Consider the following 15,838-nt stretch of genomic DNA (forward strand, 5'->3'; position numbering starts at 1 on the left):
CAAATGGAAAGGACCAAAACCAAGACTAGGCTCAGGAAAGGCCCAACAAGATCTGCAAAACGGTTCTGTTTTGGAGCATTTCTTGGGTTTCCCTGATGCAGCTGAAAGTGTAAGAAGCCAGAGAGAACTGGAGCTCTGGCGAAGACAGAGAGCGTGTTTCGAATTGAAGAGAGTCAGAACGAAGAAGAGGAGAGAGAGGGTTGCTGGCTTTTTGGAAGGATTGAGAACGAATGGAGAGGAGGAAAGCTTTCGGGTTTGTGTAAGGAGAGACGAGAGGGAACCGAGTGAGCGAAGAGGGAGGAGCAGATTAGAGAGACCATAAGGTTTGAGGAAAGAATAGACTTTAGGAATTCTTGTAAGGGAAAAAGAGAACAGGGGAAGGAGAAGCAAGAAAGGAAGTGATCAAAGAAGGATAAGGAAAAACAGAGAAGGGAAGCGAGAACAAGAAACAGAGAAGCAAAGCTGAAAACGGTATCATTGGGTTACTTGTTTATTTTTGCTGTTTAATCTGTTAAATTTTTAATTAATCTGTATTTTTATCTTCGAACATAAATGAGATTATAGTATTTGCTACTAGAGACTGAATGGAGGTTGCTGGTCAGTTATTTCCTTTTAGTTTTCTGAACTTTATGGTGGTTGTTATTTACTGGTACAGTACATGAGATAATGCATTCCTGTTTTATTCTCTGAATCATGTTTCCTTTAGCCCTTTAAATCTGTTAACAGCCAACCTGAAACCTTTCATCTGCCCGAGTTTTTTAGTGTTTTCAGCCTAGTTTATATTCAGTGTCTTGACACCTACTTAATTAGGGTTAGTGATGACTCCTAGTTGAGTTGTTACTAAATAGAATTTGCATTATAGTTGAGTTGATCCTTTGTTATAGTAGTGAGTATAGTATATTCACAAAGGTAGGCCTACCCGTACCTTGTTGCCAGTCGTGACTCAATTTGGATTATGACCAAAATCATCCATAAAAAGTTTTCACATAGTTGAGTTTGTTATAGCAGCGCGATATAGTTGATTTGTGTCTTGAAAATGAAGATTACTTTGATTTTTCCTAACTGACTATGTGTTAACTGCTGTATATAACATTCTTTTCCTACGATTGCTAATATAGCCTTTTCTTCCAGAGATGGCATTTAGGGGACGTGGGCGGGGACGAGGATATGGAGGTCGTGGTGGTGGTTTTGGCTATGCTAAGCAGGAGCCATTTGAGATCTTTCCTGTGAGTTTTTAGTTATCTGCTTCATTGAGAAATTTGTTTTAGCACATAATATCTTTGGCATTGCCTAAATTTGTCCCTGCTTGAGTTGAACTTGTGTTCAGTAGTCAAGTAGCGAGATAATTAACTATGGTTAACCCATGTTTACCACATTTGGGATAGTATTTTCTTTGGCTGGATGATGCCAAAACAGACTTTGATCCTAAAATAGCAACAGTCTCTTTCTTTTCTTACTCCATCTGATTTTTCTGTACATGAATTTACAGCTGTCATTTGGGCATTGCAATATGGTTTATCGACATCTTTTGTTAGACTCTTAATTCTAACCGTGTTAACAGGATAAAAGCGATAACTTTTGGGCATCAAAAGTCAAATGTACATGAAATAGGCATTGATATTAGTTGTGCTGACTGCCACATGTTTAGAATTGTGTGTTTTGTAAGTTCAACCTTCTAAAAAAAAGTGCAAGTGTCAGGTAGTTGTTGATTTTGTTTCTTTTTCTTTTTCTCCTGGTTTAATTGTAGGAAATTGAATTACCTGACAGTCAAACTAAAGAGGTTCCTGAAGATAAAAACTTAATTATTTGGAATTCAAGACTGCAAAATTATTGGAAATCCTCTCCTTACTTTCTTGAAGATAATGTTTCAAAGGGTAAGCATATTATTTCCTCTCCTTTGTTTCTCTTTCTGTGAATAAGTTGGACTGTAATTAATAAGAGGATAGGCCTCAATTTGGGTTAAAATTTTTGTTGGCAATGACACCTAACATGTTTTCCTAGTAGATGGATTATTGTTATTAAAAAGGTGTTTGGGATTGCTGAAAGTGTATTAGAAGTTATAGGGTGCTTTAAGTTATTAAAGCAGTTATATTCAAAATAAAAGTTATTAAAGCAGCTAAATAATTACTTAGAAAATAAGCAGTTACATGTTTGGATGAAATCTTGATCGTAGACAGTAAATAATTGTGTTTAGTAAGAAAGTTAACAAAAATATGTGTGTTTAATAAAAATATTTTATCTTTATATTACTGTATATTTTATTAATTTTAAGAGGGCATGCGGATGGTAATAAGTAAATTATTGAGATAGAAAAATAAGAACATAAAAGTTTAGTTACTTTATACCTTTTTTTACATATAGATTATTTTCTACCTTTTCGATAGTCACTATTCATAACCCCATAAACACCATATTTTTTATGTTATCAAACACAGAAATAAGAAAGATATGCTTAAAACTGTTTATTAGCAGCAAATAAGCAATCCCAAACATCCTCTAAATAAAAAAATAAAATTAGAGAATCGGCTGCTACGTAACAGACCTTATTTGCATTTTTGGGTTGACATCTGTTGAATAAAGTTAAACAAAGTGTATGCAAAAAGTTAGGAGTGAGTAATGTTACCTTATTGTTTAACAGTTTCAACTAGAATTTCAACGTGGTAGCAGGTAATATTAGATTTATTTTTGCTTCAACACATTCTATTATAAAAATAAGCTTTTATCGTAATTCAATAGGTTGCAGAAATGCAAGGATAAGTGTGACTTGAACTGTTTTATTGACTGACTAAATCAACATTCTAGTTCTTTGTGTTGGTGAACTATAATCTTTAATCCTAACTCTTATTATTGGTTAGTACGTTAGTTATGTAAATTCTTATCAAAGGATAGTTCATGTAACTGTGTTGCTTCCTACTTGTGAGGCCTTTCAATCATTTTGGAAGTTAATCACTGGAACTTTTTAACTTGTCGTGTGTGAATTTCCAGTGATTTTCACATTATAAAATTACTATTATCTTGCATGTTCCTCTGCCTGGAACAAATATCTACACTCTATCTTTATGCTGATTTTGTGAATAAACATTCTCTTATGTCCTTTTTTCACCTTATCTAAAAATATTTCTTTCTTTTTCATGAAAAATTTGTGTGGATAAAAGAAACATTTGTTCTCCTTTTCTGAAATTAAGAATGTCAAATCAATTTTTTTATGGATATGATATCAGAGAGCCAAAGCATGGGCATCGAGAGATATACTGACATAGGGAAGCCAAAGATCACGTCAAGACGCAAGTCGCTTTATCAATTTCTACAGCTCGGATATCATAATTTTCCTAAAGAGCTCATTGGAGGTCTGACAACTTACAATAACAATTGAGTTTTGCTCTTGACAAAATGTGTTATAGACAGGTTTTATCATATTCCATCCTTTATTGATAGTTTTGGGAAATCTGATGTGATAAAATTTCAGAATCAAGGAGGGAGCAGCGACATTTGAAAAAAGTACGTTGGCATCCAGATGCAGGTATGTTGTGATAGCCCGCATTGTTCTCATAGTTTCCATCCCCACTTTTACAATACCTCTTACAGATACTTAATGGCATAAATAATGTCGAAGGCACCTATTGCATTTTGTCATTTAACTTCAAATTAACTATTTTGTCCATTGAGTGGTACGCCTTGATGACATTCCTTGTGCTTTAGCTAATATTAGACTTTCATGTTTTTTGTTAGCAAATATGAATGCTTAAATTTGGATGTTTAGTTTGTGATATAGGGAGATTGCTCATCTAAGCCATTACTCTTTAGAGTCTCACACTTACAGCATAGGCCAGTTTCTACAGATTTTTCAAGAGATGCAGCATAAGCTTTAGATGTTTAATCAAACTAATATAGGTGATTCATATTTGTTACAGACCTGCAGAAATTAGACCTTTTCGAGAAGCTTGAACAGAAGCATCAGGTAAAATTTTGTAGTTTGCAACTCAGTTTCAAGCATTAAGTAATTGAAAACTACATCTGTAAGATGTGAAAGGGCCTACCAAATGAAATTTTGTATGCCCTATTCTTTTTGCCATTTAAGTCATATCATCTGCCATGTAATGTGTTTTCTTTTTTTCCATGAGGTGCTTCATACTTCATCATTTTCTTCTCGAAGAAATTGATGCTTGTTACTTCATTAAATTCATTATTATTTTTCACACCTTGTCCTCTAGGGCCAAGAGGATAAAGATGGGAAGGAAAAGAAAGAAGGTGAAGATGAGGATGAAGATGAAGATGGAGGACCCGAGGACGAAGAGGAATACAGTGACGATGGAGATTATAATCAGGTTCTCCTGAGAATGCATTTTGCTTTTGTTGATTTTGATCTCATCTTTCTCTGTTCTATAGGCTTATATCTCTGTGCATTTGAAGAGGTTTCTGAATTTCCACGTAGCATTTTAACATGTCTGCATATATGAATTTGTACAGATGAATAATTTGTTATGCACTTGCAAGACATATTCGGAAAGTTTTGAAACATATTATTGTTTAGAAAGATCTCTCTTTTGGTAAAAGAAGGTGAATTTTGTCTAATGCCCTTAACAATCTTGCAGAACATTGATTTTGATGATGATGAAGATGATTACAACATGGAAGATGATAATGATGGTATGTAACCTTAGAATAAAAGTGTCCTTATCATCATTTTAGAATTTTCTTGCTCTCCGAAATTTAAATACAGAATTGCATCCCATTTTGAGAAAGTCCAACGACCAAAGGTGCTAATTTAATTAATGACAATGTTTTACAGACGAACCTATACTTTAGTTGCTCTGCAGCAAGTTTTGGCCTGACTGCTACGAGGTAGCTTGTGGATACAGAATTCCATTCAGAAAGGTGCTTTCCTCATGAGTTGATTTTTTGGATAGAAAATTGGTAGTTGTAAAGGGAGGGATAAGGGTTCTTGCAAAGAACTTACTATCAAAAGATCACAAGTTTTTATTTCAAAAAAGAAAAAAAAAAACAGAAGATATCGTAAGTTCACTGTCATGGTTAAAGTACTTACTCTTGGTATTCTTTTTGGTTAATTTTCCGTTAGTAAAAAATTATAATAATTCTAATTATTATATTAGTATTAGTAGTCTTAGCATGCAGGAGTAGTCATTACCCTGCACTACAATTTTTCTTATGGTCAAAAATTGACTAACATTTTGAAATATAAGCATCCAATTTCTACCCTAAGGAATCCATAGTTCTGGTTCTTATGTTATTTTAATATATTTTACTTAATGGGAAACTATCTTAATGGATTCTGATTGTTTTCATTGATCGTGAAATATTCTGATGCGAAGGCCCTTCTTAATTGGTGGATTGTATACGATATAATTATTTTATTTTTTTTTTCATTAAAAATATATAAAGCTTATACTTTTCAAATAGATATAAAACCTAATGAACAAAAATATGTATTAAAATATATAAGGATCAAAACTTAACCAAGTTATTTAAATATTTCTTCTCAAATTTTTTTATTTTATTTTATTTAAAAATTAAACTGTTATTTTAAATCTTAATGTGATATTTTAATTCTCAAATTGTTTTGATATAAATTGTAAATAAAAGCAAAAATTAAACCCACAATCAATTTTATTAAATGAAATCCTCCCCAAACCATACAATATAATACATCATTAATCGACTCTAGAATTTTAATATAATGTTTAATTTATTTTATTTTTTTTTTGGGGGGGTTGTCTTAAATTTCTTGCCCAAATTTGTGCTTGCATTGACGTTTGCCTCTATAAGAGAAACCAAGAAGGGCAAAGATGTTGTTTGGTATTGTTATTGCAGGGCGCGACATTAATTAGTACCACGTGGCGTATGCATTAGTTATTAGGCTACTTCAATTTATATCGCATGTGGCATCACAATGTTCATGTCTTTCTGCAAGAACCGGATTATGTGGGATCCATTTGGATGTGGATTCTATTCATTTGTTTCGTTTTTTAAATAAACGCGAAAGTCAGGTCACCATAAGTTCGTAAAATAGCAGGATCTACCTATTTAGTAAAATTAAAATTTATAATATTAAAATATAACTTAAATATTTTAACATATTATTTAATATAAATAGTTTAATTAACAGAGATACGATAATTAACATGAATTAATAAATAAAAAAAATATAATAAATAAATTCTCTTGATTATGATAATCATAATTAATTAATAACACTAACCTATCATTTTTGTGTAAAAAGTTATGGGCTAGTTTTTATTATTAATATCGTGCCTTTATCTTGTTCTTGTGTTAGTTATGTAGGTAAAGATAAGAACATTGGATTAAAATAATTAAACTGAATTATCTCCCCGTCAACTCTTATCCGGATTCTGCCTTAACAAACAAATTAAGAACCCTTAACAGCTAAAACCCGAATTAGGTAGCCATGTGCTTTTCTTTACTTCATACCACAAGAAACCCCTAAAATAAATTTAAAATGTTGATTAACTAAAAAATAGAAATTAAAAAGTAAGGACGTGAATTTTTAGATTATACTAAAAATTTGAATTAAACTGTCAAAATTAAATCATATTAAATATTATTTGATTCAGTAATTTACATACTAAAAATAAAAATAAAAAAAAATAGTTAATTTTAATCTCATCATCCAAATATATAGTTTTAGATAAATTTATTTTTAATATTTAATTAATAAATTAAAAAATAATTTATTTTAATTCAGAATGGATTGAATAAAAAAAATATCAGACTCTTAATTAGCATTCGATATAGTCTTAACAAATTCTAAAATCAGCGAACAATTTTGGTGATAAAATAGAGTACTTAGCCTATTATTTATAATTTTACATATACATAAATATATATATATATATATATTTAATCAAATATTAACGATGAGAAGGTCGAAATGGCGACGTTTTGACAACTGACAGTGGAGGAATCTCTATGGGTCCCATTAAGAGTGTCCAAAATTTCTAACCAAATCTCAATTTAGTCTAATATTTTATTATAAAACCAAACAGACAACGACAGAGTACTTTGTCGTTTTGAAAGTAAAAAAAAAAAAAAATGAAAAGCAAAGAACTTTGTTTTCCCCGCAATCAATCATGAAGGGAACCCTCCTAATTCTCGTGAGCGCTGAGGTCGATGATCGGGGGCCCACGAGAGACGACGATGGTCCTCGCTATAATGCTAATTATGTCTCCAGTAAATGGACGGCAGACACTCTAATAATAATGGTAATAATATCTCCAAAAAATACTAAAACTTTTTAATATAATTTTTATGTTAATTTTAGTAATTTATTAAAGTTAGTAAAAACTTATATAAATTATTATAATTTAATTTATATTATATATTTAGATATAAACCTTCTAATCTTTTATTTTGAAATAAAATTTTAAAAACCATTCGACATAAATTTTAAATATAACTAAATAATTTTGTTTATTTATTTATTTATTTATACCTTCCATCTATCATGTATATTTATCCCCCAATAAATTATATTTAGTACGAAATAAAGCAAGAGAAATAATGATGTTTCTTAATCTCATTATAATCCCTAATAATTTTTCCACTCGTTGACTTTCTCTCTGCTTCATATTCATAATCATAAATAGATTAGTTGGAATCTCCTAATGTTTTTTTTTTTTTTTATAAAATGTTTACAATTAATTATAATTTTTTTTATAACTAGTTAAATACCCAATATTTATTTATTTTTCTAATGTATTATTGTCATTAAATTTACTAGCTATAGTATATATGTTTATTGATTTAACTGTGGATAACAGTAATATGATAGATTCATTATTTCTTATTAAATTTTAGTTACTTTCCCCTTTTACTTAATAATTTATTTTCCAAACAAAAAAAAAAAAGAAATTAGCATAAACATTTTTCATCCACAATTAAATAATTGTCCACACATTTAATGTTTTATTATTAAAATTATAAACATATATTTTAAAAAGCTAGACTGATTAAGACTTCTTTAAATGAAGTTATTAATATAAGATTATTTGGTTCCAACTTTCTGATTAAGAAACGGGCACCACCCTGTTTTGGCATTAAACCGATGCCATAATCCATGACAAAAATAAAAAGAACAGAATTTGGTACCACTGCCTGTCACGTGGCATGCTTTAATTGGTTTATCTATTTTCAAACAGTGCACTGATTTTCTCCCATAAGTGGAGCCCACAGCCGACAACATGCCTACCCTGTAGTCTATAGTCAAAATTGCCTTATTCGTTGACAGCTTCAGTGAATAGCGTACGTGTCGATTTATCATTGGTCCGTTACTAGTAAGTTTTGTTTCCTCCAGTAATTACAAACGGACCTCTTCGTCTTCAACAGCCGGGCTATTTAACTGCATTTCAAAGCACAGCAGAAACCGAAGATGTATAACGGAGTTCTTCGTATGTTACTCTTTCTTTCCATGTCTTCTCATTTTCAATATTCGAAAATAGTCTCTCTGTCTCATCACGAATAATCCCTGAACCTGAACCTTACCTTCAATTTTCTCTCTGCACGGACAGAAAATTCCAGAGGAGGGATGTCCAGCGACTTTGCGAGCTCCGCGGAGTATGGACTCATGCTCTCGAGACGGATATATTATGGCAAGGATGTGAAGATGCCTCCGTTGCCGGAGCCCGTGCCGGCGAAATCTTCTCCAGACAGTTTGCTTCCCACGGCAGTGATGGTTTACGCGGCGGTTTCGGAGCCTGCCTCGGTGGACAACCCGGACGTTCCGAGCTACCAACCATACGTTCACGGGAGGTGCGAACCGCCTGCTCTGGTGCCGCTGCATATGCGAGGCGTCCAGATGGAAGTCGACTGCTGGCTGGACACAGCCTTCTTGACGGTTAAAGGTGAATGGCGCGTGCATTGCATCAAGGCTGGCGAGAGGTGCGATTGCTGCATTGCGGTGCCATTGGGAGAGAAGGTATACAGAGACTTTGACCGTCATAGCATTTAAGCAGCAATGAAAATGAATTTTCTTGGCGTCTTTTCTTCCTTTTTCTTTTGCCGCTCTGAAAACTTCTGATTGATTAATTTTTTCTTCTTCTAATTTATCTTTAGTCCTTAGGCCGAAACGGAAATCCACTAGTTTCAAGCGAAGGCAGATTTGATGTCAATTTCCTTCAAAATTTTAACTGCTAATTTGTATAGTTAACCCATTTGATTGGTAGAATTCTTTGACCAGTTTATTTGTTGATAAAACAAGTTTTGCATATGATGCAAATATAATTAGAGTGGTTACGCTAGCTAGTCCGTTTTTCTTTTCTTTTTTTGTTAGCCTATAAGGGTACTTCAACAACAACTAAATTCATGTCGTCGTCATCTAGAACTTATTTAGAATTGTTGGTAATTCCACCACTCTCCTCGGGGTGTATGTTCGACTCTGGACTGTGCGTCCCTTGTCAGATGGAAAGAAAAAATGATGCGTACTTTGGGCTACCAAGACATCGACGTTTGCAGAATATCAAAGTTTTTTCGGTTCTATTTTCCTCGTCTGGGGCCTAGCAGTATTTTTTGGAAGGGAAATATTTCAATTTCTTTTTACTACTTCTGAGAAATATTTGCTTCGTCGGTTCTCATAAAGAAGATCTGCAATCAGTTGTCTTTCTTCTTTTTGCATAAAAAACGTTGTGGAAGACACGCAATATCTTGTCGTTATTCCATGGCAGTACGCTCATGGAAACCTTTTATTTGATAATTGAATACAATTGTTTTACATGTTATTTTCCTTTTTTGGTTGTAATCATTTAAGGCCAACTGTCTTAAAGTTCTCAAGAAAAATAATCATGTGGCTAACAGGGTTCACTTCTAGGTGTTGAGGTTGATATTCATGGAAGTGGAAGATCATATAATACCATATTGAAGACCACAGAAGATGTGAAAGACCTCCAAAGAGTACCTGGAGGTGGATATGGAGGCTTTTTGAAGTCTCACATATATACAGTAAAGATACCATTGGTAGTTAATTACTCCTTTGCTTTCTGAATTATTTGTTTTCAGTTTATTGCCACCATTTCCAGTATGCTCATATGTCGTTCACCTTTTAGGTTGGAGGAGGCTCTCTTCTTTCAATCAGAGTTGATTGGTCCCAGAGGTTGTTGTACCAGGATGGTCAATTTTTGGTCAATGTACCTTTTAGTTTCCCAGCATATGTCATTCCTGTTGGGAAGCAACTTTCTAAGAGAGAAAAGATACTCTTAAATGTGAATTCTGGCATTGGCAGAGAAATTTTATGCAAATGTACTAGTCATCCGTTGAAGGTGCACGATTGTTTTTCAGTTCTGATCAGTTTAAAACAAGAATGATATAATATGATATAATTTGATTGTTTCGTTAAGCAGGAGATAAATCACAATGTTGGGAAGTTAAGTTTCTTGTACGAGGCAGAAGTACCAGCATGGTCAAATGTGGACTTCAGTTGTTCATATAGTGTGAGAATTTGAATAACGTATATTCTAATAAACTTATGCACAGGGACGCATTATGTATATTTACTAAACTTGAAGTGGTCACAGATTTCTTCAAATGACTTTACTGGTGGTGTGCTCTTGAAATCTCCATCTGTACTCGATTTTGATGAAAGAGAGATGTTTTGCCTCTATCTGCTCCCAGGAGCTAATCAGCACAGGAAGGTCTGTGTGGATGATTTTTATATTAGTACTTATATTTGATATTAAATGTATTTATAGGAAGATATATTTTTTCTTAGGTTCTTTGCAGAGGATTACTTTAGTAATTGCCTTCTGATGATGACATGTCAGTTTGATTATAATGTGGACAAACAATAACATGCAGCAATGTCAATTGCAAAATTTCTTTTCTTTTCCTTGTGAGGAAAGGTTTCCCAATTTTTCTTCTTTTTTTCCCTTTAAAGGAGTTTCCCTTAGTTTCTTTCAAGCAATTCTTTCCTTAGAAAATAGAAAGGTTAACAAGTTTGCATTAAAAACTAGAAAAGAGGATAAATGTAACATTGTGACCAGAAATCACTTAAAAGCTAAACTAGAGGAAAACCAATTTGAAGTGCAACGACTACTACAACTTCTAGGGGCAATTAGGAAGCTAAAAGGGCTGGGCATGAGGCTGCTACTAGGAGCTGCATTCTTGAACCTTCTTGTTTTGATAAGCTACCTTGTACATGTTTAATTTTGCACTATGCTAGTGAATCAATAGGTGTTCAAAAGAGAAGTGATTTTTCTGATTGACATAAGTCGGAGCATGGAAGGAGCCCCTCTTGATGAAGCAAAGAATGCACTGATAGCTACATTGTCTAAGCTCAATCCACAAGATTCATTTAACATTCTTGGCTTCAATGAGGAGATCTATTCATTTTCCTCATCTATGGAGTTGGCTACCCAAGAAAAAATTGCAAATGCTACTCAATGGCTCAGTAACAATTTACTAGTTGGTGATGGAACCAACATTTTGCTTCCCCTTCAACAGGTGCATCTCACAAATATCCACTAAAAGAATTCCTTTGCATTATGTTTTCCTTCCTTTCTTTATATATTTTTTTATTATTTTATTCCGCTCTTTTAGTGAGTAGGTAATGGAAAAAGAATAATAATGAAAAATTTCAAGGAAATAAGTGTTTAACAAGATAAATGTCTTAGCTTGTTATTTATCTTTTCTAACCTGATCTGCTTTACTTTAGGCAATGAAGCTTTTGGGAGAAACTACTGATACAATTCCTTTAATCTTCCTGATAACGGATGGGGCTGTTGAGGATGAAATAGAAGTTTGCAATGTAATGAAAAGCTACCTCACAAGTGAAAGATCAACTACTCCTCGAATTTGCACATTTGGCATTGGTAATGAGTCTAAGGGTTTATGTTTCACCAATATTTTACTGCCGTAGTTTTAAACTATTCATAACTTGTTTGACTTGATAACATCATGTGGACTGGCTCTTAAGTATATGAATTACAGATAGAAAAGCAAATATTCCACAAATTCTCAGTCTCTTACAACCCCTGACCCCTCCAACCCCAACCAAAAAAAGCTATGTTCACGCATCTACTTTTAAGTAGAGTACAGCAAATTGAACAGAGAAACATACGTAATGTAATTTAGTGAAGTTCACACTTCAATGTCGTAGACTAGCCATCCCTTAGTTGGATGGTTGACACTTATATACCTCATAGCTGTAGGTTCTAGGGCCTGTGCATCCCATATGTCCTCGTTAGGAGATCGTGGTATTATTGATTGTGTTGTTATTGATAAGCACATGTCATATAATTATAAAAATGTATAAATTTCTACTAAAAAAAAAAAGACTGTCTTCTTTTTTAATTAGATGTTACAAGGTGTATCTGACCTAGTTATCAAGTAGATCAAACTGATTTATGGTCCATTGTTTGCTGCACAAAATCAAATAATGTTTCCAGTTTTATCCGGTTGGATCACATCTTATGCCACTCATAACTTCTGATGGATGTGATATCTCTAGTTCTTGCAGCTTTTATCATTCCATATCAAGATATAGAAACTGTATCTGTTCCCTTGCACCATTTATACTTTTTTTCCGGCAAATCTATGGACTTATTATGTTTGTAATTCTTCCTAGGTTTATATTGCAACCATTACTTCTTGCAAATGCTAGCCCAACTTGGACGGGGACACTATGAGAGTGCATATGATGCAGGTTACTACACCATTTCTTTCTTTTTCTTTTGTAGTAGTTAATCTTGTTCTTAGACCAATATGATCATGTGCTAAGGTGATATTTCAAGTTAACTGCTACGAATATTTTCTAATGGTAAAGCATGAAACTTTTGATACTGATGCTTGGATGATTTTTGTTACATTTAGTTAACATGCTATTTCAAAGTTGAGATTCTGTGATCTGCTATCTGACTTTTGGAGGCGAAAAATTTTGAACTTCCTCGAGCATTTATAAAATTAAGTTAGGTTGTTCTTAGCACTGAGCATGTGATCTGTTCATGAAGATTTCCTTTCTTCTATCCAATGGACTGATTTAAATATGTCATATGCTCATTTATGGTGGACCCATTTGAATATGTCATATACTCATTTATGGTCTCTCATATATTTCTTTCTGCTTTGCCAGATTCAGTTGAATTCAGAATGCAGAGATTATTTACTGCTGCTTCTTCGGTCATTGCAGCCAATATAGTGGTGGATGCATTGAAACACCTTGATTCCATTGAGGTATCCCAAGAGTAAATCTGTATTATCATCATGAGTTAAATTATTTAAATTTTGGTTGTGCATCAGGATTAAACCTAGTAGCATGATTTTCTATGCCACGAAAATGGGTATTTTTAGTTTTTTCTAATACGATGGATCTGGCGATATATAGTGATGTATTGTACTCTGTGGTTATTGCAGTTGTTTCCATTCCTTACTCCAGACCTTACATCTGGATGTCCATTGATTATATCAGGTAGATATGAAGGAGACTTTTTAGACTCTGTTAAAGTAAGTGGTATCATGGGAGATATGAATGAATTCACAACTGAGCTAAAAGTGCAGAGGACAAAGGAAATACCTCTTGACAAGGTAGTGTTTCAAATTTTTTGAGTTCAGAATTTTTCTAAAAGAACTTCCAAAAAGAGCTAGTGGTTATTATTTGTGCAGTAGGTTAACATTAAAATACAGTTCACTTTCTTCAGCTATGCTACGTGTTCAATTTGAATAGGGAAAACATTTTGTTTGTTCACTAAACGATGATTAGCCAGTTACTTTATTTCAGGTGCAGTCAAAGTGTATTTCAGATTTCTAGCTTATCCTAATCTTTAGAATATATAAGCTACCTAGGCTTCTCTCGGAAGAAAAAAAAAAACAGTAAAGCTTGCTTCCCATGCCCTAGGTATTATTTGATTGCTCAAACTAATTCGTTTTGATAATATGTTTAAAACACATCAGGTGTCCATGGGAATGCAGTTGCTTATCATAGATCATTAGCAAGAGATAACTACCTGTCCTCTGGACTAAAATCTTCATCGACACAAAATACTACCATGGAAGTAGATAATTTTGAAACTCACCATGTGGTGATGTACCTTCTGATATTTCTTTTCTTTTACTCTGACAGGTTCTTGCAAAGAGACAAATTGATATCCTCACAGCTCATGCATGGTTCTCAGGAAGTAAAGAGCTTGAAGAAAAGGTTTGTCTTTGAATTCATTGACACTATGATTAACTATGGAGCTCAATTAGATTGAAGTCATATTCAATTCAACAAAGTTGGTTTAAATGATTCCTTCAGTGAAACACAAAAACCAAAGAAATACTCGGTTTTGGCTAGTATACATGACTAATAGGAGGTTATATTTGCAGCAATGAGAAACCATATTGTGATGCACTACTCATGTTTTCATGATTGGGTCTCAGCAAGTACTTCTTATATGGGGCTAATGAAAGGCTGATAATGTTGTTACTTTTTGCAAGTCTGATTTTTCCATTATTGTTAACTTCATTAACTATTTGTCATAGGTTGCAAAAATTAGCTTACAAACAGGATTTCCATCTGAATACACCAATATGGTATTCCTCAAGTCTGAAATTGAAAATGGGAAAAAAGTAGCCGAACCGATGCTACTAAAAGAGGTATACTTGATCATTTTGTACGTCTCGATAGCAAACCGTTGGAAACTATATATAGTTGAAGGTTTTTAATGGATTCTTTTATGTTTAGCCGGCAAGGAAACCTGTTTTTTTTTTTTTTCTATTTCTCAGCAGGTTGAGTACAATTATTATGTTTTATCATCTATACCAATCTGCTAAAAAATTAATTCCTCGAATCCACTATTACTTCAGGTACTTGGGAAAATCAATCTGCAGAAGAAGATTGACATGAGTAGCCAGAAAATGATTTTGCTGGGAAGCCTAGGTGTCGGCTTTGGCAACCTGATTGGAACTGCTAAGAATTTCCCTCCAGGAAAGGAGGAACCAAAATCACCTGAAGGTGCACAGATTTTGGTTAAGGCTGCTACTAGCTGTTGCAGTCGGTTGCTTGATCGCGTTTGTTGCATGTGCTTCATCCAGTCTTGCTCCTACATGAATGATCAATGCATAATTGTATACACACAACTCTGTGCCGGCCTTGCTTGTTTTGAGTGTCTAAATTGCTGCTTCGATCTTTGGGGCTGAACTTTTTGATGATGTATTTATGCTTTCTTGGACAACCCTTCAAGGATTATCGTAAAACTCGGTAGCATCTCATATCAGAATTAATATGCACATAATGTATTAATCTATATATATGTACACACACTGTTTATAAAGGTATACCTATCAGTGATGTATCACTTCATGACTGTTTGATCTGTTGCTTTATTTTTCGATGTTATGTATAAATGTGATGGAAAAATAGGCCATAAACATTTAACCTATTGGTTTTTTGAACGAAAACCGGAAGTTTGAAATTATGTTTCAGTTGATAAATATATTCACTAATAAATCAAGTCCACAGAATTACTTGTCACCAAAAAAAGAAAAAAAACTTACAGGAATTACTTATTAGATCCAATTGATTTATTTTTTATTTTTTACGTAATGATCTCCACCGTAATTTAAATTTATATCGACATATAAATTAATATATAAAGTAAACATTACATTTATCTTAGTCATTTGTAACTGTAACCTTTGTCTTGAAACATCCATATTCAAGTGGTTTTTGTTACCCAATTGATATTTTGAAACAATCCTCAATACTTCAATGAAAACTCAACTAAAGATTTTTTCGGTGTTAAAAAAATTATATAATATTTAATAAAATTATTGCAAAAAATATTATTAAATAATTGTATTATAAAATTAATAAAACATCCGGATAATTTCAAAAATT

The 15,838-nt window shown here is 33.1% G+C and overlaps 2 protein-coding genes across 3 annotated transcripts; both read left to right on the forward strand.

Annotated features, from left to right (window-relative positions):
* The first annotated feature begins 69 nt into the window (after window positions 1-69).
* LOC110818377 (DNA-directed RNA polymerase III subunit) lies at window positions 70-5,224 on the forward strand. The gene is made up of 9 exons (XM_088218292.1): window positions 70-471; window positions 1,132-1,226; window positions 1,748-1,874; window positions 3,222-3,347; window positions 3,467-3,520; window positions 3,912-3,958; window positions 4,212-4,325; window positions 4,593-4,647; window positions 4,790-5,224. The coding sequence occupies exons 2-9, from the start codon at window positions 1,134-1,136 to the stop codon at window positions 4,804-4,806; spliced, it is 633 nt and encodes a 210-aa protein (XP_088074418.1). The 5' UTR covers window positions 70-471; window positions 1,132-1,133; the 3' UTR covers window positions 4,807-5,224.
* Window positions 5,225-8,384: 3,160 nt separating this feature from the next.
* On the forward strand, window positions 8,385-15,305 carry LOC110818365 (inter alpha-trypsin inhibitor, heavy chain-like protein). Of its 2 annotated transcripts, none has more exons than XM_088218293.1 (13): window positions 8,385-8,950; window positions 9,826-9,984; window positions 10,074-10,286; window positions 10,368-10,457; window positions 10,542-10,658; window positions 11,197-11,466; window positions 11,678-11,834; window positions 12,590-12,667; window positions 13,094-13,194; window positions 13,375-13,545; window positions 14,081-14,155; window positions 14,482-14,595; window positions 14,806-15,305. In XM_088218293.1, the coding sequence occupies exons 1-13, from the start codon at window positions 8,561-8,563 to the stop codon at window positions 15,136-15,138; spliced, it is 2,268 nt and encodes a 755-aa protein (XP_088074419.1). In that variant the 5' UTR covers window positions 8,385-8,560; the 3' UTR covers window positions 15,139-15,305. The 2 variants fall into 2 exon arrangements, with proteins under 2 accessions (XP_088074419.1, XP_021902915.1); XM_022047223.2 differs by having other exon boundaries at window positions 8,735-8,950; window positions 9,839-9,984.
* The last annotated feature ends 533 nt before the right edge of the window (window positions 15,306-15,838 follow it).

Source organism: Carica papaya, chromosome 4 (assembly GCF_054855325.1).
Source record: "Carica papaya isolate Zhongbai chromosome 4, ASM5485532v1, whole genome shotgun sequence".
Classification (NCBI taxonomy): domain Eukaryota; kingdom Viridiplantae; phylum Streptophyta; class Magnoliopsida; order Brassicales; family Caricaceae; genus Carica; species Carica papaya.

Coding starts and splice junctions, on each gene's coding strand:
- LOC110818377 (XM_088218292.1), top strand. CDS start 1,134: ATGGCATTTAGGGGACGTGGGCGGGGACGAGGATATGGAGGTCGTGGT. Junction 3,521..3,911: donor ACGTTGGCATCCAGATGCAG/GTATGTTGTGAT, acceptor TATTTGTTACAG/ACCTGCAGAAATTAGACCTT. Junction 4,326..4,592: donor ACGATGGAGATTATAATCAG/GTTCTCCTGAGA, acceptor ACAATCTTGCAG/AACATTGATTTTGATGATGA.
- LOC110818365 (XM_088218293.1), top strand. CDS start 8,561: ATGTCCAGCGACTTTGCGAGCTCCGCGGAGTATGGACTCATGCTCTCG. Junction 9,985..10,073: donor ATACAGTAAAGATACCATTG/GTAGTTAATTAC, acceptor TTCACCTTTTAG/GTTGGAGGAGGCTCTCTTCT. Junction 10,458..10,541: donor ACTTCAGTTGTTCATATAGT/GTGAGAATTTGA, acceptor AAGTGGTCACAG/ATTTCTTCAAATGACTTTAC.